Genomic DNA, 19,593 nt, shown 5'->3' with positions numbered 1-19,593 from the left:
AGCAGGCCCACAGGCCCCTTCTGCATTGTGTGTGTGTGTGTGTGTGGTGGGGAGGGATAGGTCTATGCCCAGGGCCTCCCCATACCCAGGGCCAGAGGTGGTCCCTCAGGGCCAAACTCAGCTGTTGATTTAAAAATATTTTATTCTTTAAAAAATACAGCATTCAACCATCTCGTCCTGCGGTGACCCCCTGCCCCAGCCCCAAATGACCTCACCCCTTGTGGCCAAAGGGTTCTGGGCCATGCTGGGGCCCTAATCTTAGTTCCCCTGGGGGCTTGGTTCACGCCAGTCCCCCCACGCAGCCCGTTGAACCAGCCGAGCAGGGTCCCCAGATGCCCTGGGCACAGGGATGATAGACAGGGACAGCAGTGGGGGAGGGTCACAGCACCCCAGGGGCCCTCGGAAGCTGCAAGGATGTTCAGTTACCAGTCCTCCTACCCATAGGAGGCAACCCCCACCCCAGAGCCCGGCTGCAAGGAGGGAGGTGGCCGTGGGGGTGGGGTGGGGGCAGCCCCACAGTTCCACACGCCAGCAGGGCTCAGGTCCCACCACCTAGCTGTCATCCCCATTCTCACCGGGGCCACGGATGAGGCGCTTGTGGCCCCGCTTGCCCTCGGGGCCCCTGGGCTTGGCGAAGGCCCGTTTGGCGAGGTGCTGCTTGGGGTGCACCTCGTCGTAGAGGAAGTCAGCCGTCAGCTCCGCCCCATCACCAATCTCGATCTGTGCAGGGCAAGGCATGGTTGGTCACTCCGAGGGTGCAGGGCCCTGACACACACCACCCTCAGTCACCCCCACTCCTGGAGCACCCCTTGGATCTCTTGCTCTCCAGCCCTAGGGTGTCCTCCCAGATGCCCACATGAAATGCCACCCCCAGGAGCACAGAGCTGGGGGCCTGCTGGTGGAAGGCCTTGTCACCTTCCACCTGCCTTCCAAACTCAGGGAAAGGAGAGACACGGGTGTCACAGCTGGGGCTTGTCCAGGCCATCAGCGACACACAAGACCCCTTGGGTCTCAGTCTCCCCCTCCATCCAACAGGGCAGCAATGCCCCCTGCTCTGCCATTGTCTCAGGACCCTGACATCCAACATAAGGGGTGGTGACAGGGCCCGAGGGAACAGCACCCACCTTCTTGGCGATCTCCAGCTGGAAGTCCTGCTCCACGGAGTCGAGGAGGCGGCTCTTGCAGCTGGAGTAGAGCATGCGCTCCTTGATGCTGCACTTGTAGCCGGGCATGGAGTAGATGAACACTGCGGGGGATGGGGAGGTGAGCTGAGGCGGGCCTGGCACTCCTGCCACCCCCACAGTCCCTGCAGGCGGCCCGCCCAGCCGTGGGCCATCATGGCTCCTGCCCAGCCACTTGAGCAGTGGGAGTCCCGCCATGGCCACTCACCCACAGACTCCAGGGGGTCACCCTCGTGGGTGTGCTTGTAGAGGAAGAAGTGGTAGCGGGCGGCGTCTCGGGGCACTCGGGACGGCAGCTGGGCCACGTCCGTGGGCTCTGTGTGCACCAGCTCGATAGTCTCCCGCTCCAGGTCCAGCTTCTGCCGAGGGGCAGCAGGAGATGTGAGGGCACCGTGCGGGCGAGGGCCCAGGCCCACCCTCCCTGACAAGAATTCCCCAAGGTGGGAAGCCGCTGTCAGCTCCTCTCCCAGGGCTCCCCTCCCCGACTCTGAAGAGGCCACTCCTGAGCCCAGGCCGAACTCTGCCCCTTTGAACACTCTGCTAGAGAAGGAAGTCCCACCAAGGACGATGGACAGGTCAGGGGCAAAGGCCTTGACCTCAGGGAGGCAGCATCCCTGGGCCAGCCCATCCTCATGATGGAAGAGCCACTCTGAAAGGGGGAAGGCTGAACCACTGAGGCACTGGCTGGGGAAAGGCGGGTGATCAGTGGGGCTACAGAGGGAGTCTGGGACAGGAAGGGGTTCAGGGCTGAGGGGGGAGCCAAGGGTGACGTGTGCACGCAGCATGGAGGGTGGAATGAGGGGCAGTGTGGCAGGCGCCCCTGCGGGAACAGACTGTAGTCACTACACACGGCAACTGCAGGAGGCAGGCAGGCATGGGGGCAGCCTGTTCCCATGGGTACAAGGGTAAGCTGAAGCGAGCTCATGCGTCGGGGCAGGAGCAGGTGGGGTACAGTGTACCCCAAGTGTGCGCCTGGGGCAGGGAACCAGCACCTACCAGCTGGATGTAGTTGATCGTCTTCTGTCTGAGCTGCTGAAGTGCCCGTTGGGCCTGCGGCTGCAGGGGGAAGGCCAGGCCCTGCAAGGTCTGGTGTTTGCTCTCCACGCTGATCTCTGTCTTCACCTGGGGACAGGTGAACAGTGAGTGAGGCCCTCACCTGCCCACACCAGGGGATAGCCACATGGGGAGTGCAGGCTCAGCCAGTGGGGCCTGACTTGACCTGGAGGCCTTGGGCTGGGACTTCTGCCCAGCGTGCCCACCTCGTTAATACGGATCTGCTGGAGTTCTCTTTCAGCCGAGGTCAGTGGGGCAGGCGCTGCACAGGACGACAGGTGCTTCTGGTACCCGGCAAAGGAGAGGTCATCCTGGCCAGTGGATGCAGCGTAAGTGAGCACCTTAGGATGGGCTGGCAGAAGCCCACTGAGCACCCCAGCTTGCAGACCTAGGACTCTCCCAGCCCTCCCTACTCATCCCCTGGCACCCACTTGCTCTGTAACCCTGCATAGCATCCCACCTTCTGTGGGCCCGTGACCCTAGTCTGGTGGGGTCCTGGTCTGGGGTGGTAGGGTGTAGGGTGCGGCTACCTTCACAGTCCCGAACAGCTCATCCTTGATGTGGCCGCCTCCAAACTCCTTCTTCACTGTGGCCCGTGTGGCTGCATATAGCATCTTCAGCCGCACCTGAAGGGCAGGGGCCAAGCCATGAGACTTCTCTCCAGGCAGGGCTGCCTGTCCAGGAGCAGGCATGAGCCTCTGGGTGGGGACCAAGTCCCCTCATTGTGCCCACTCACCCGGCAGAGGGCGCAGCACGAAGGCGAGGCTGCAGTAGGGTGGTCTGGACAGCAGAGGGAACCCTCACCCAGCGCAACCTTTGCCTCTCAGAGCCAGGCTGACAGGGCGGGGAAGCTCTGAGATGCCAGGCTCCAAGTGCAGGACCTTGTCCCTCCCTCATTCATACTCCCTAGAGCAGGATCTGATATCTCCCGCTTTAGACTCCCCAGGGCAGCGCCACGTTATCTTGATCAGACCCAGCTTCCCCTCCTCCTCCGATCCCTCGGCTGGGCAGGAGTTCCGACGACTCACGGGGGAATTATCAGGTGACCAGGCGAGGAAGAGCCACTCGAAGCCCTGGGCATTCTGCGAGTCCAGGCGGTAGAGCAGGTAGCAAGGCTGTTGGGCATCCAGCAGCGGCAGAACGGCCCCGTCATAGTCCTGGTCCCAGCAGCCCACCAGCTCCCGAAAGGCGCCCAGCACGAGCTGTTCTGGGGGCAGAGGCCAGGTGAGCCAAGGAGTAGCCATGTCCCACAGCCACCTCTCACTGTGGGCCTTGGCCTCTGGAGGTGACTCAGACCCACTGACCACCCTCCCTGCCTTCCCCTGAAGCCTGTGACTCAATCAGTGTGTGAGTGAATGAATGATTGAGGGCGCAGAGCTGCCAGCCCGAGGCTGCTCCCTCTACACACACACACAACGCACATGTGGCCTCGAGAACATGCCAACAGATGACCCAATACAGACAACCACACCAAGACATGCAGCTGTGTACCCACAGCCACCAACAACGCAGCCTCTTACAGATACCCACACCCCTCACCCCACTGGAATATACCCAGTGGACGGCCCAACTGTGCCTCCGGCCCCCTCCTCCCTCAGCCTGGGGCTCCAGCAGACCCCCCGGCACACTATTCTCAGAATGAACTCAAACAGAATGCTGTTTGAAGTACTGTCACAGCCTCAGGCCCCTGCAGGCAAAAAGGCTTGTGGGAAAGAGGGAGACAGGGGCTCCCACCAGACACTGCAGAAACAGGTACCCTGCTGCCCTCCACCAGCTGTAGTCCCCTTCCCCAAAAGTAACCAATCAAAAGCAGCCAACCTCTTAATACCCAGGGCTGACCAGTCCTGCCGCCTTCCTGGCTGGCGCAAAGTGGCTGAATGGACACACACTTGACCCACCAACCCCCACCAGGCGTCTTGGTGTGGCACCAAACACCAGCCCATGTATGCACAGGCCCAGGCTGGAGGAAGAACTGGGGTAAGTGGACAACTACCACCTGGCCTGAGGGTACCAGCACCTGAGCACCAAGCCCCCCTGATGGGGGCAAAGGGCTGGGTATCCAAGAGCGCCTACAGGCCGGGCCTGCCAGCCCATCCACCTCCCTCTGGCCTTGGCCTCTTCACCTATCCTCCCAGAACTCAGATAGATCAAGGCTGAAAACCAGCAGTCACAGGCTGATCAAGGCTGAAAACCAGCAGTCACGGGCTGACCAAGGCTGGGGAAGGCGGGGGCGGGCGGGGCGGGCGGCGGCTGGGCAACAGCATTGCCAAAATTGTTTAATTTGTTGCCAACATTTTTCAAACTGGAAAGTCTGATGTAACAAGTGGAATTCCTGGCTCTTCTAGAAAAATCAGGAAGATCAAGCCACACTCAGATAGGCTGTCGGCAGGAGGCCTGGATCCTCTGGGGCTCCCAGATGCCCAACAGCAGAGTGCAGATAAGGGCCCACTGAGAGACTCCTCCTGCTCAATGTCTCAGGGATGTTCTGTCTGGGAGGTGACAGGGAAGGCTGAGGTCTGGGGTCCATGAGTTCATCTCTTTGGAGGGGTGCAGGGGACTGACCTACCCCCATATCCCCGACCCGGCCTCTGAGGGCATCTGAATTTGGGGACCCTGGACACCATCCAGCAGAGCTCTAGCTCTAAAGCCTGGGTGAATTCTCGGTCTGGGCAGACCCAGCTTTGACCCAATTCAGCATGTGAACAGTCAGCTGGGCACCAAGCCCATTCAGGAGGCACCCAGAAGGGCCCACTACTGCATGGCTATCAAGAAGGGCTGGAAGGATTTGTGGGGGCCTGGCCCACTCCCCGGAGAAGGCGATGGCGCCCCACTGCAGTACTCTTGCCTGGAAAATCCCACAGATGGCGGAGCCCATTCCCAGTTCTAGAGTCTGTACTCCTCACCTCCAGGGACAGCCCTGTACCCCAGGACTTACCTACCCAGAGCTCCCCAAGCCTCAGTCTAATCCTCTGCCTCCCCAAATTCCCTCCCCACTTTAGGCCTCAGCTCAAGCTCACTCACACTCTAAGCCCTAAACCTCTAGCACCACCCCTTATGGAAGCCTCAGGTGCCCCAGGTTCAAGTCATGGCCCAGCCAAACCTGGAATTCCTTGGTCCTGCTCTCAAAGAGACCGACACAAGTTCCTTCTCCCCACAGCGAGGGCAGTCCCCCTGAATAGGGCTCCGGCTTCTCCTTAGGCATCTTCCCCAGTCAGCAGTCAAGTGAGGCCAGGCCTGTCGACCACCCAGGGAGGTAAACAGCACTAGACACCGAGGGCAGTGCCTGGCCTTACTCATCCCCTGCGACCCTGCCCTGCCCCGCCCCCTGACTAGGCCAGCAGATGACTACAGAGCCTCTGGAAAGGCTCGGCAGGACCCCTGGGCAGGGCTCTCCTTGCTATGTCCCCAGCTCCTGTGTAACAGGCGTAAGGACCATGCCCACCACCAAGGCTCTCCTACAAGGCACCTCTCATTTCCAGATGGGATACTGAGGGGCTGAAGGACAACATTCCCCCCACCTCCCAGAGGAGCAGTAGGGTCCAGCCACCAGTCTGTCCTCTTGCTCACAGGAAGCACTCACCGTCCTCAATGACAACTTTGATGAGTCGCACAGAGCCAGCCCTCGCCTTGGCAAAGAACTCCTTCAGCTCTTCGGTGGCTACAAGAACAAGAAACATGGTGGGCGCTGAGCAGGCACAGGGAACAGCGTGGGCAGGGACACACTCGGGGCTTGCTCTGTCCTGGGGGTCTGGTGGCGGAGCTGGGAGCCAGATTATATACGGTCCCCCATGTGACTGGGAACCTGACACGGCTGCTGAACGCAAGCTCCCAAATTTAGCCAGCAGAGGTGGCAGGCAGGCAGCCTGCTGGCTGGGATGGCTCTGTTGACAGGGCACATGGAGAGGAGACAGCCCACCCGGGAATGGGATAGGCCAAGCCAGCCAGAATGAACAACTCCCACCTGTTCCCTGCACCCCAAGAAGGCCCAGCACAGGGCTAGCCTGGGACACACCCAGCATCCTCATATCCACAGACAAAATTACAGGAGCCCCCAACATGCATTGACCACTATGTTTATTCACACATACACACACACACACACATGGATACAGTCCCCAGGTTGCTAATAAATTCAGACACAGGCAAATGCAGAGCATGGCTAACAAATGTGTGCAGGCAAGTGGCTGTACACAGAAACACAGAGGTACACACTGCTGCGCACACACGCATACACACACACACACACACACACACGCCCAGCCCCATCCCCCAGCCAGGCTGCCTCATGCTGGGAGGCCCTGAAGAGCCAGGCCAGCCCTGGCTCAGTCCTGCCAGGGGGCGATAAACCTCCACCCCCAGGCAGCCAGGAAGAGGAGTGACTCTCAGGGACTCTCCAAAACAGACCCTGATTGTGGTCCCTGAGCCACAGAGCCAAAAAGTGACAGCCAATGACCAGGAACACAGCTGCAGAGGAGAGGATCATGGTCAGAGCTAGGGAAATGTGGAAATCTCAGATTCACTGGTGGTTCAGATGGGGGAGCAAAGGTCCAAATTGGGAAGGACCTACTTGGGTCTCCAGAGGGCTGCACAGGGCCAGGCCAGCATGACCTTGGGGCTGCCCAGGGGTCAGGAGAATTGTGTGGGAACACAGCTGGAGGGTTGAGGTCAGAGAATATTTATAGGGCCCGACTGGCAGCTCGAGGGTGGGTGCGGGGGGGGCCTTTAGGAAAACAAACTCTGGTCATGTCCTCAGGTGCCCATCATGCAGGGTGACCGTGCGCATGATTCACAGGGCGGCACTGTGTCCCACCTTCCAAAGCCACAGGGTGGGTGGAACTGCAGCTAAGCCGGGCAGGCCCTTGGGGTTGACAGCAGCATGGTATGGAGACATAGCCCCACTGAGCCAGGACAGATCTGCCCCTCAGTGGACTCCAGGCCTGAGGTTCCACCAGATGTATATGACCTCTGACCTCACTGAACCTCAAACTTCTCTGTAAGATGGAGTTAATACCTCCCACAGCATTAGAGCCTGTCCTAATAACAATTATTCATTTTTATTACTGCGATGACAGCAGGGCAGGCTATTACCTGCTCAGACCTTCCCCAAGGGAGAGGCTGACACACCCCTTCTAGTGTTACCAGGACAAAGTGACACCCCAGTAGCGGAAGACACACCGCCCTCCATGTCTCCTCAGCCACCATCAATAATCCAGAGGCCAGGCCTGGGACACCTGAGCCTCTATCATCAAAGATTCATGCCCCCCACCCGCACTCCTGCTGCCTTGCCTCCCACCCTCTCCCAGTCAGCCTCAGGTTACAGCCCTCTCCTGCCTGCTGTGAGGCAGTGGATAGGGACTGGCACCCAGGCATCCACGGTGATCTCTCCTGCCACCTCCCCAGGCCAGAAATGGGAAGGGGTGGGCTGCTCCCAGGCGGAAGGAGGGCTGCCAGATTTCCCTAGGCAGGCTGATCTCAGTAAAGGGAAATGAAGGAGTGAAGGAGGGCCCAGGCCACAGGACCAGTCAGCCCAGCATGTGCCCATGTTAGGGCAGTGGAGCCCTAACCTCTAATCCCCTCCTAGTTTGAGGCAGCAGCAATAATCAGACAAAGGGGAAGGAAGGGGCAGGTCTGGTGAGGGGTTGTTCCCTTCCGTGGGGCTGAGTCATGAAGCCGCCCCTCCAGCTCTTCTTGGAGAGCCCTGGCCCAGACCCAGGCTCCTGCTTTTTCTGGTCCTATGGGGCGTGGCCAGGGAAACCCGGTCAGGGCCAGCCACCAAGCGGCCACAACCGCAAGCAGAGATCCAGGTGGTCAGGTTGGTCGATGGTGATGGCCCCGGGCAGGGGATCCTGGTGTGGTGGGAGGAATGGCTGAGGGCCAAACCACCGGGCTTCTGGGCAAGCAACCTGGGCCTTTCCCACAGGCCAGGCAGCCCTCCCAGGCCAGTGACACAGGGGGACACTGAGGTCCAGATAGGGTCAGGACACCTGGCTCCTGGCCACTGCTTCTTCCCTGTCCTGTGGAAGGAGGAATCGGACCCTTGCGGGAGGAGGAGGATGCTCTGGGCTCTGGGGTGGAGGACCTGGCCTGGAATCTCTAGGTCAGAACCTTCTTCCTTGCCTCCAGCCTGGAGCTGGGACCTTCCAACCCTGACTAGGGCAGACTCAGGAGATCAGAGTGGAAAATGGCAGGGAGATCAGAGGTCAAGGTCAGACTGACAGAAAACACCTGTCCCAAGGTTTTGCCAGCCTAGTTTGTGAGGGTCTGGGGAGGAGCCAAAAGGTCAGGACCCCCTCCTCACACAGACACAGCCAATAGGAGCCATACTGTGCATGCATTGAATCGAATGAACACTGAAAGGCACCCAGATTGTGCACACGCACACAGACACCCCCAGATATGTGCACACAGTCACGAAACACTGATCATGGTGATTCCGTCATCGTCTGAAGATGATTCCAGCCGACAGTGTCCAATCAGCCATTAGTGCAGGTGCGCTCGATGTACACAAGCAGTCAGATCCAGATGTGCATACATAGGGCTGTACCCACAAGACTAGTGCACATGCGTGCAGACTCCCTCAGATGTGAACATCCGGGTACACCCACCCTGCGTGCTAATAGATGGGCACACACAGGCACATCCACCCCCAGATGGGAACACAGACGCTTCCACCCCAGCTGCGCGCCTGCACGTACACCCACCCTCAACTATGCACAGTAAGTCCGCATTCCACCAAGAAATGACCACCCCAGGCGACTCGCGGCTGCAAAAGAAAACAGGAAGCTTCCCCAGGCTGATGCCGGGAGAGGAAAGAGGGGCCCGACAGCCAGGGAGGGGCTGCAGCCGCGAGCAGAGACCCTCGGCCCCCTGACTGTTCGCCATCCGTCCTCACCGTGGATGCCGGTCTGATGCGCCATGACTCCGTGACCCGCTCCGCCCGCGCCCTCGGAGCCCTCGGCTTGGCCCCGGCCCGGCTTGGCTCGCTTGCACTCGAAGGAGAGGAAGGAGGAGGATGTGGTGGCGGCCGCCCAGACTCGCGCAGCTTCCCGGGCGGTGCCGCAGGACCCGCCTCCAGAGCGCCCCGCCCCTGACGGGCGAGGGGCGGGGACTCCGGGCCGCGCGTGCGCATAGTGGGCGCTTGGTTCCGGGTGCGCCTAAGACTGGGAATCGATCGGATTGCACGCGCGCTTGCGCGTGCCGTCTGTGACCGAAAACAGGTCCAGCGTATAGCTGAGCGTGTGTGTCTGTGCACCCGGAACCGAGTGGCCTGGCGCTGGGGCGTGCCCGTGAGTCCCAGCCAGGTGGGTTTGCAGATGAGGGATCCGCGCTTACCCCAATTTGTGGCCTTGAAGGGGGTGGAGGCGTGTGTTTGAGTGGCATCCCTTTCCTCTGAGACGTTTCTTGAGCACCTCCTGTGGGGTCTGCGCTCCTCGAGGCGGCTCGACCCGCCGGCCCTGCCCTAGCAGTGGGAGCCCAGACAGACCTTCTACTGGGCAGTCAGCAAATGAACGGAGTCTGTGGCAGTGAGCACCCTGTGCAGAGAGCAAGGGACCCTCAGGAGGAGGTGAAATTTGAGTGGAGACATGGAGGAAAGCCTGGTAGAGCAAGGGAAAAGTTTTCCGAGAAGAGGAAATTGCATGTGCAAAGAGGGTCCGAGTTTGGTGAGTCTGAGAAACTTCCCAACTCCTAATCAACTTCTGACTCCATAGCCATGAGCGTTGCCTTCTCTGACATCAGCCCCTGCCTGCTGGTTACCAACAGAATGTATCTTCCAGGCCACTGTGATTGAGTCAGGGTGAGCACATGATTGGACAGTCTGTCCAATCAGAGCCTGTACTGGGACTTTGGTTGGGAAGGTTAGAAAGGCTTTGAGGCCTGGGGTTGCTGAGAGTTGGTGATGGAGTATGTGGCCTGCCTGGTATCAGGCCTCAGCTTGAGCTCCCTGCCCCCTGTCCCTACCTCACCCTAACTAGGCAGCATTGAGCCCTCCTCTGTGTGCCCCACACCCTGGGTTTCTCCAGCACACACAAAATGAAAGGTTTTTTCTTATTCATCTTCCTGTGCACACCCCGAGGACTGGGCCTGTGCAGTGAGCTCACCATGACCACTTCAGCACTTACTATGGAACCTAAAAACCACTTGTGACAGTGAAACCAGCTGTGGGGAGAACAGTTCATAGGCAAGTGCCCCCAGCTCTCTCACAGCCCACTGAGGCCAGCAACACCGAGACTCTGGTTATATCAGCTCTCAGACCTGCCTCCCTCCACAAGAACACTTGGCAGCTCCACAGAACCATAAGAACCTCAACCTCTTGGAAACAGGAATTAACCAAGAAAACAGATTAATTAAAAAAATAATAGGGTTCTGTTCCCTATTAAAATGTCCCATCACTAGATGAACTACATGGCTGTCTTAACATCAAGGTCTCCCCTGCTACCTGGTTGGCCCCACCCTGCATCATTCTCTTTGTTTTTATCACTACTTAACATTTACTTGCTTATTTCTTTATTGTCTTCCTCCCACCAGTCGTTAAGTTTTTGCCCTTGCTCTATCCCCAACACTGCTCTATTCCCAACAGTGCCCAGGATTAGTGGGTCCCCAATAATATTTGCCAAAAAAAAAAAAAAAAGTCTGAATGAACTGTGAGTCTGTGTGTTGCACAGTTACTATGGCAGGGCACATTTACTTAATACTCACGACAGTCCTACAGGGTAGGTGTTACTGTCTCCTTACACATTTAGAATCTGAGGTTTGGAGAAATAAAGTGATTTGATCCAAGTCACCAGGCAGTGAGTGTTCCCCAAGAACCTAAGTTTCCTTTACTCTAGAAATTAGGACAAAGGATGAGAAATCCTTCTGGGCAGTGGCCCCCACGGCCTCCATCACTGTCTCACACCTGAGTGAAAAGAGTTAAACCAGAGAAAGGAACTTCCTGAGAGAATGGGATTGTGGCTCAGTCCTGCTCAGTTTCAGAGCCTGTGATGCAAGCCAGGAGCCCAGGGAACAGTGGAGCATCCAAACAGACTCCATCTCTAGCTGAGATCTGGTTTCAGACAGAAAGATGAGAAAGCTGCACGCAGCTCCTCACACGAGCCCAGGGATGATCAGGGTGTCCAGGAACAGGTTGGTTGCTCCTTTCTTGCCGATGTTTCTCAACACAGAGTCAGCCATTGAAATTATTTGAATGTATTTTTTTTCAGATGAGTCAAAGATTAAAAAAAAAAAAAATTTTTTTAAGTGAACTATTAATATAAAGGACTTCTTGGTGGCTCAGGCAGTAAAGAATCTGCCTGCAATGCAGAAGACCTGGGTTCAATCCATGGGTCAAGAAGATCCCCTGGAAAAGGAAATGGCAATCCTCTCCAGTATTCTTACCTGGGAAATCCCATGGACAGAGGAGCCTGGCAGATTACTGTCTATGGGTCACAAAGAGTTGGACACAACTGAGCGACTGCTGCTGCTGCTGCTAAGTCGCTTCAGTCGTGTCCGACTCTGTGCGACCCCATAGATGGCAGCCCACCAGGCTCCTCCATCCCTGGGATTCTCCAGGCAAGAACACTGGAGTGGGTTGCCATTTCCTTCTCCAATGCAGGAAAGTGAAAAGTGAAAGTGAAGTCACTCAATCGTGTCTGACTCATAGCGACCCCATGGACTGCAGCCTACCAGGCTCCTCCGTCCATAGGATTTTCCACGAAAGAGTACTGGAGTGGGGTGCCATTGCTTTCTCCGACTGAGCGACTAACACACGTTAATATAAAATTACTGAAACAAAGGGAGGAGATTGTAAAATCTTGGAATGGAGAAGTCCTCCTGGTATGTTACCAAACCTAGAAACCATAAGAGAAAAAAAATTCATTTACACTAAAAATAAAAATTGTATTATGGCTGATTCGAGTTGTATGTATGGCAGAAACCAATACAACATTGTAACAAGTTTTTAAAAAGGAAGAAAAAGTCTATATAGAAAAACCCACAGTCAAAATAAAAACAGAAACATAAAACTGTTCAGTTCATTTCAGTTCAGTCGCTCAGTCATATCTGACTCTTTGTGACCCCATGAATCTCAGCACGCCAGGCCTCCCTGTCCATCACCAACTCCTGGAGTTCACCCAAACTCATGTCCATTGAGTCGGTGATGCCATCCAGCCATCTCATCCTCTGTCGTCCCCTTCTCCTCCTGCCCCCAATCCCTCCCAGCATCAGGGTCTTTTCCAATGAGTCAACTCTTCACATGAGGTGGCCAAAGTATTGGAGTTTCAGCCTCAGCATCAGTCCTACCAATGAACACCCAGGACTGGTCTCTTTTAGGATGGACTGGTTGGATCTCCTTGCAGTCCAAGGAACTCTCAAGAGTCTTCTCCAACACCACAGTTCAAAAGCATCAATTCTTCGGCACTCAGCTTTCTTCACAGTCCAACTCTCACATCCATACATTCACCACTGGAAAAACCGTAGCCTTGACTAGACGGACCTTTGTTGACCAAGTAATATCTCTGCTTTTGAATATGCTATCTAGGTTGGTCATAACTTTCCTTCCAAGGAGTAAGCATCTTAATTTCATGGCTGCAATCACCATCTGCAGTGATTTTGGAGCCCCAAAAAAGAAAGTCTGACACTGTTTCCACTGTTTCCCCATCTATTTCCCATGAAGTGGTGGGACCGGATGCCATGATCTTCGTTTTCTGAATGTTGAGCTTTAAGGCAACTTTTTCACTCTCCTCTTTCACTTTCATCAAGAGGCTTTTTAGTTCCTCTTCACTTTCTGCCATAAGGGTGGTGTCATCTGCATATCTGAGTTTATTAATATTTCTCCCAGCAATCTTAATTCCAGCTTGTGCTTCTTCCAGCCCCGTGTTTCTCATGATGTACTCTGCATAGAAGTTAAATAAGCAGGGTGACAATATACAGGGGCGGTGGCTGAGAGGAGCTACCCCATGCCCGAGGTCAGGGGCGGCGGCCAAGAGGAGCTATCCCACGTCCAGGGAGTGGCAGCTGCACAGGCGCAAGAGGGCTGAGAGCAGCTACTCCACGTTTAAGGTCAGGAGGGGCAACCTCATCCAAGATAAGGAGCAGCGGCTGCGCTTTGCTGGAGCAGCCGTGAAGAGGTACCCCACGTTCAATGTAAGAGAAACCCAAGTAAGACGGTAGATGTTGCAAGAGGGCATCAGAGGGCAGACACACTGAAACCATAATCACAGAAAACTAGCCAATCTGATCACATGGACCACAGCCTTGTCTAACTCAATGAAACTAAGCCATGCCGTGTGGGGCCACCCAAGATGAGCGGGTCATGGTGGAGAGGTCTGACAGAATGTGGTCCACTGGAGAAGGGAATGGCAAACCACTTCAGTATTCTTGCCTTGAGAACCCCATGAACAGTATGAAAAGGCAAAATGATAGGATACTGAAAGAGGAACCCCCCAATTGGTCAGTAGGTGCCCAATATACTACAGGAGATAGAAACTCCAGAAAGAATGAAGGGATGGAGGCCAAAGCAAAAACCATACCCAGTTGTGGATGTGACTGGTGATAGAAGCAAGGTCCAATGCTGTAAAGAGCAATATTGCATAGGAACCTGGAATGTTAGGTCCATGAATCAAGGCAAATTGGAACTGGTCAAACAGGAGATGGCAAGAGTGAACGTCGACATTCTAGGAATCAGCAAACTAAAATGGACTGGAATGGGTGAATTTAACTCTGATGACCGTTATATCTACTACTGTGGGCAGGAATCCCTTAGAAGAAATGGAGTCCCCATCATGGTCAACAGAAGAGTCTGAAATGCAGTACTTGGATGGAATCTCAAAAATGACAGAATGATCTCTGTTCGTTTCCAAGGCAAACCATTTAATATCACATAAAATTGTAACCGACTACAAATAATATACTTGCAAATCATTTCAAAATAAAGAGTTTATTTCTTTTATATATAAAGAACTCTCATACATCAATAAGAAAAAGACCAATAGCTCAGTAAGAAGACTGGGCACAGGATACAAAAAGACCATCTATAGGAAATGAACTGCAAATAATGTCTCTCAAATCTGTGAAAAGTTGGTTATCTTCTCCTATTAAGTGAAAGTCAAACTAGACTTGCATATTTTTTACTTATAGGTAAAAATTAAAGGTATGTCTGTTCAGTTGCTCAGTCGTGTCGAGCTCCTTGAGACCCCATGGACTGTAGCCCAGCAGCCTCCTCTGTCCATGGAATTTTCCAGACAAGAATACTGGAGTGGGTTGTCATGCCCTCCTCCAGGGGATCTTCCCAATCCAGGAATGGAACCCACAACTCCTGCATCTCCTGCATTGACAAATGAATTCTTTACCACTAGCGCCACCTGGAAAGCCCTTAGGTAAAAATTAAAAACTTTATTACAAAACTGCAATGGTCAAAGGATGAGGAAATAGGCTGATTGGTGCCACCTTTGTGTAGGACAATATCTACAAATTATTACATGTATTCCCTCTCCCCCTTTTTCTTTTAAATTGTGAAATTCACATAACATAAAATTAACCATTTTATACTGAGCCTGTGCACCACAATTAGAGAGCCCACGCATTGCAATGGAAGATCCTGCATGCTACAGACTCAAGAGAAGCCAAATTATCTAATTAAAACAAGCAAACCCTAAAGGGACCTCCTTGGTGGTTCAGTGGTTAATGAATCCACTTGCCAGTGCATGGGACATGGGTCTGATCCCTGCTCTGGGAAGATCCTCACATGTTTCAGGGCAGCTGAGCCTGAGTGCCACAACTACTGAATACCACCACCACCACACCACCAACCCCCACCTGGAGTCTGTGCTCTGAAACAGGAGAAGCCACTGCAACGGGAAGCCTGCAGTGAAGAGTAGCCCCCGGTCGCCACAACTAGTAAAAGCCTGAGCTTTTACTAGAGAGTTCACATGCCACATCTAAGTCCAGCACGATGAAATAAATAATACATTAAAAGATTAACCATTTTAAACTGAACAATTCAGTATGTCCAGTATGTTGTACAACCACCACCTCTATCTAATTCCAAAACATTATTTATCACTCCAAAATAAAACTCTATATTCATTAAGCAGTTACTTCCAATTCTCCCCTACTCTCAGCCCCTGGCAACCATCAGTCTCCTCTCTATTTCTATGGATTTACTTACTTTGGATATTTAATACGTTGTTCAGTCGCTCAGTTGTGTCTGACTCTTTGGTGACCCCATGGACTGCACGCAGCACGCCAGGCTCCCCTGTCCTTCACTATATCCTGGAGTTTGCTCAAACTCATGTCCATTGTGTTGGTGATGCCATCCAACCATCTTAGAAACATAAAATATGTGACCTTTTGTGTCCAGCTTCTTAATATAATGTTTTGCAGGTTCATCTACCTTGTACAGTGTATCAGCATTTCATTCTTTTTATGGCTGAATAGTATTCCATTGTGCATATGTGCTACTGTTTGTCCATCCATTCATCCAGCTGATGAACAACTTGGGTTGTTTCCAACTTTTGGCTGTTATGAATAGTGTTGCTGTGAACAATGAATGCCTTTGATGCCACAATTCTGTTAGTAGGAACTGATCCTACCAATATGCCCACACAAAAAACTTGTAAAGCAAAAAAATAGAAAACTATTCAAATGTTCACACTGGGGGACTAGCTACATAAAGTCTGCATGTTTGCAGAGACTGCTCGGTAGCCCCCACAAGGAACAAGGCAGCTCTTGAAGAACTGATGCAAGAAAAGATAAAGGTATCTTTATGAAAACTGCACATGCAGGATACAGTGTAGAGTATCCTATCATTTGTGTATATATATATATATATATATATATATATATATCTCCAACTCTTTGTGACCCCACGGACTATATAGCCCACCAGGCTCCTCTGTCCTTGGGATTCTCCAGGCAAGAATAGTGGAGTGGGTTGCTATTACCTTCTCCAGGGTATCTTCCTGACCCAGGGATCAAACCCAGGTCTCCTGCATTGCAGGCAGGTTCTTTACTATCTGAGCCACCATAGAGATACAGTCTTTTTTACCCATTCATTCATTGATGACACACGTTTTTTTCCATGTCTTGGCTATTGTAAATAATGCTGCAATAAACATGGTGGGGCAGATAGCTTTTTAAGGTAGTGATTTTGTTTTCTTCAGATAAATATCAAGAAGTACAATTGCTGGGTCATACAGTAGTTCTATTTTTAGTTTTTTTGAGGAACCACCATACTGTTCTCCTTGGAAGGAAAGTTACGACCAACCTAGACAGCATATTCAAAAGCAGAGGCATTACTTTGCCAACAAAGGTCCATCTAGTCAAGGCTATGGTTTTTCCAGTGGTCATGTATGGATGTGAGAGTTGGACTGTGAAGAAAGCTGAGTGCCGAAGAATTGATGCTTTTGAACTGTGGTGTTGGAGAAGACTCTTGAGAGTTCCTTGGACTGCAAGGAGATCCAACCAGTCCATTCTGAAGGAGATCAGCCCTGGGATTTCTTTGGAAGGAATGATGCTAAAGCTGAAACTCCAGTACTTTGGCCACCTCATGCGAAGAGTTGACTCATTAGAAAAGACCCTGATGCTGGGAGGGATTGAGGGCAGGAGGAGAAGGGGACGACAGAGGATGAGATGGCTGGATGGCATCACTGACTCGATGGATGTGAGTCTGAGTGAACTCTGGGAGTTGGTGATGGACAGGGAGGCCTGGCGTGCTGCGATTCATGGGGTTGCAAAGAGTCAGACACGACTGAGCAACTGAACTGAACTGAACTGAATACTGTTCTCCATAGTGGCTGCACCAATTTACCTTCCCAGCAACAATACATGAGAGTTCCCTTTTCTCCACATTCTTCCAGCACTCGTTGTCCCTGGTCTTAGGTGGTTTTGTTTTGCTTTGCATGCACGTGCACAGCATGCCCTTGACACCTCTGGAAGGATTCACTAGAAAGTAGCACCATTGTTTGACTTCAGGGAAGGAAACTGAGTCATAATGAAATGTATTAAATATTTTAAATTAAATCTAAAATCTTGTTAAGAACAGATATGGAATTCAACAAAAGCCTTTTCATTGTGAGTGGAAAAAACAAACAAACAAACACAGCCTAAAAATGGCCCTCTATCCCTCACAGGCCAGCTGGGTTAGCTGAGGAGAGGTCTCTGGCCAGAGGGGGCAGGCTTGAGTTCGCTCGAGCAGTTGGGAGAAGGGTGTCATTGGAAAGTGAGGAATTGCTACTTTCACTTTTCACTTTCCTGCACTGGAGAAGGAAATGGCAACCCACTCCAGTGTTCTTGCCTGGAGAATCCCAGGGACGGAGGAGCCTGGTGGGCTGCTGTCTATGGGGTCGCACAGAGCTGGACATGACTGAAGTGACTTAGCAGCAGCAGCAGCAGCAGGAGGACTCAACCCAGAAATGAAGACAGACCCACCCCAAGGAACCTCACCTACAACTTCAGACACTAGACACAGAAGAGCCTGGAGGCTTCTGGAGACAGAAAAAGGCAGACATGGGCCATTCCAAAGTCCTGGGAGTGATGGGGTACTGGATTTCAGCAGCAGTAACAGCCAAAAAAACAATGACAGAGCAGTCAGAAAGAATTCTGGACCGAAATATTAAATAAAAAGCAAAGGCAGGGACTTCCCTTCTCTGATGGTCCAGTGGTTAAGACTCCATGCTCCCAATGCAGGGGTCCAGGAACTAGATCCCACGCATTGCAAGGAAGATCCCACACGTGCAACTAAGACCCGGCACAGCCAAATACATTTTTAAAAAACAAAAAGCAAAGACAGAATACAAGCTCTTTCAGACTTACCAGGACCCAGAAAAATGATCAGAATCCAGTCAACCTTTCTTAGACATACCCACCACTTTGCTGAAGCAAAATAACAGAGTAAACCAAGAGAATCAGTCTTGGGATCCAGACAGGAGCAGAGGCTCCCGGGAGCCTATGGAACCATAGAAGCCTGGGTAGCACTGGAGGAATGCTCAGGCCCCCTTGGAACAGGGAAGATGGGATTGCCATCGGATTCTACATGGCTCTGAAAACTCAAAATAGTTAAGGTGGGCAACAGACCACCTGTGACTCCTGGCTGCCAGGAGTGTCTCTGAATACACCTAAGAGAACAGGATCTTCATCCACCCGGGGAGTCTGAGATGATAAGTGTGGGGAATAGACTGTTTGCATTGGTGCCTCTGGTTTTAGACTTTAAAAGCCTATGAGCCATTGGCTGATGGGATGAGGCGGTCACCCCACTGATAGAATTGGGTTTGCCCCACTCTGGGTCACTGGTGCATTTTGTCCCAATGACAGGTTGTAGCTCAGGTGTCCTTTAGAAAGCCTTCTCTTTGTCCCCTTCCCCTTTGAAGGCTGATTCAAGCATCGTCCACCAGGACTTCCCCATCACTACAGGTGAGCTCATTTCCATTAGTGCTTTTCTCTTGCTTGGGGTCTGACACACCAAGTGGGGACAGTAAATTAACTCCCAGGCTAATTTAGCTTGGCAGTAAATTAGCTTCCAGGCTAGCTGGAACTGAGTTACTTGAGGGACAGCTTGTTGGGCACAGCTCCCCTGCCCCAGGAACCATACTCTGTGGGTGGGGGGAACTCCCAGTGGGGCAGGGCTGGCCTCCAGGAGGAAGTAAAGACCAGTGAGCAAGTGCTGGGCTTAGGCATGGAAGCGAAGGTAGGGACTGCTCCTGTAGCACACCCTCCCGCCCCCTCCCCTGCCCCAGGGCCCTGGGTTGTGGGGCCTCAGGGGTTTTGAGTGGTCAGGCCTGTCTTCCCAGAGGAGGAAAGGGGAAGAGAAATCCCCTGTGGGGGCTCTGAGTCAGCTGCACTGTCATAGTGGAAACAGCACAGCTTTGGGTGTCAGGACACTTCCCCTCTGTGGGCCTCAGGAGTCCTTGTTCTGAGATGGAAGTAACAGTCCTGCATGGGAAGCTGGGCTTCAGCAGCAGAGGGTGACAAAGCACTGTTAACATGCAGGTGTGAAGGGGGACACAGCTGCAGACCCCATGGTGGTAGGCAGCCAGGAGTCAAGAGGCTTACATCTTGCCCCCAGCCCAGATGAAAGTCTTTCACTTCCCTTAGTCACAAGTCTCAACTCTTGACTAGTTGCTGTTTTGGGGACCAAGGATTCTGTTTGCCCATCAGTCACTTAACACTCTAGTGAGGCCCCTGCTGTCTGTCTAGAGAGGACATCTTGATCGGAGGCACAGTGTTTACAAGACTTGGCCTTGAGGGTGGGAGTGGACGCTCAGGATAAGGAAGGCCAGGGTGACCACCAAGCCCGGTCTGAAAGTGGAGGGTGCCAGGCCAAGCGAGTGAGGCACGCAGGTCACCTGAGGGAACACTGTGCTCTGAGCCTCTTACTCAATGTGTC

At 53.3% G+C, this 19,593-nt stretch overlaps 1 protein-coding gene across 2 annotated transcripts; it reads right to left on the bottom strand.

Annotated features, from left to right (window-relative positions):
• Nucleotides 1-124: 124 nt before the first annotated feature.
• On the bottom strand, nt 125-9,283 carry TWF2 (twinfilin actin binding protein 2). Of its 2 annotated transcripts, none has more exons than XM_019984855.2 (9): nt 9,127-9,283; nt 5,815-5,892; nt 3,263-3,441; nt 2,765-2,860; nt 2,441-2,545; nt 2,178-2,303; nt 1,390-1,540; nt 1,125-1,246; nt 125-720 (listed from the first exon to the last, which is right to left on the bottom strand). In XM_019984855.2, exons 1-9 carry the CDS (start codon nt 9,149-9,151, stop codon nt 553-555), a joined length of 1,050 nt encoding a protein of 349 aa, XP_019840414.1. In that variant the 5' UTR covers nt 9,152-9,283; the 3' UTR covers nt 125-552. The 2 variants fall into 2 exon arrangements, with proteins under 2 accessions (XP_019840414.1, XP_019840415.1); XM_019984856.2 differs by lacking the exon at nt 9,127-9,283 and adding an exon at nt 5,335-5,468 and having other exon boundaries at nt 3,263-3,436; nt 5,815-5,999.
• Between the last annotated feature and the right edge of the window lie 10,310 nt (nt 9,284-19,593).

This window comes from Bos indicus, chromosome 22, assembly GCF_029378745.1.
Source record: "Bos indicus isolate NIAB-ARS_2022 breed Sahiwal x Tharparkar chromosome 22, NIAB-ARS_B.indTharparkar_mat_pri_1.0, whole genome shotgun sequence".
Lineage (NCBI taxonomy): Eukaryota > Metazoa > Chordata > Mammalia > Artiodactyla > Bovidae > Bos > Bos indicus.
Note: the sequence above shows the minus strand (reverse complement) of the source record. Positions and strands in the feature narration are given on the sequence as shown.

Coding starts and splice junctions, on each gene's coding strand:
- TWF2 (XM_019984855.2), bottom strand. CDS start 9,151: ATGGCGCATCAGACCGGCATCCACG. Junction 5,893..9,126: donor GCATCAGACCGGCATCCACG/GTGAGGACGGAT, acceptor TTGTTCTTGTAG/CCACCGAAGAGCTGAAGGAG. Junction 2,546..2,764: donor AGCTGTTCGGGACTGTGAAG/GTAGCCGCACCC, acceptor TCCACTGGCCAG/GATGACCTCTCCTTTGCCGG.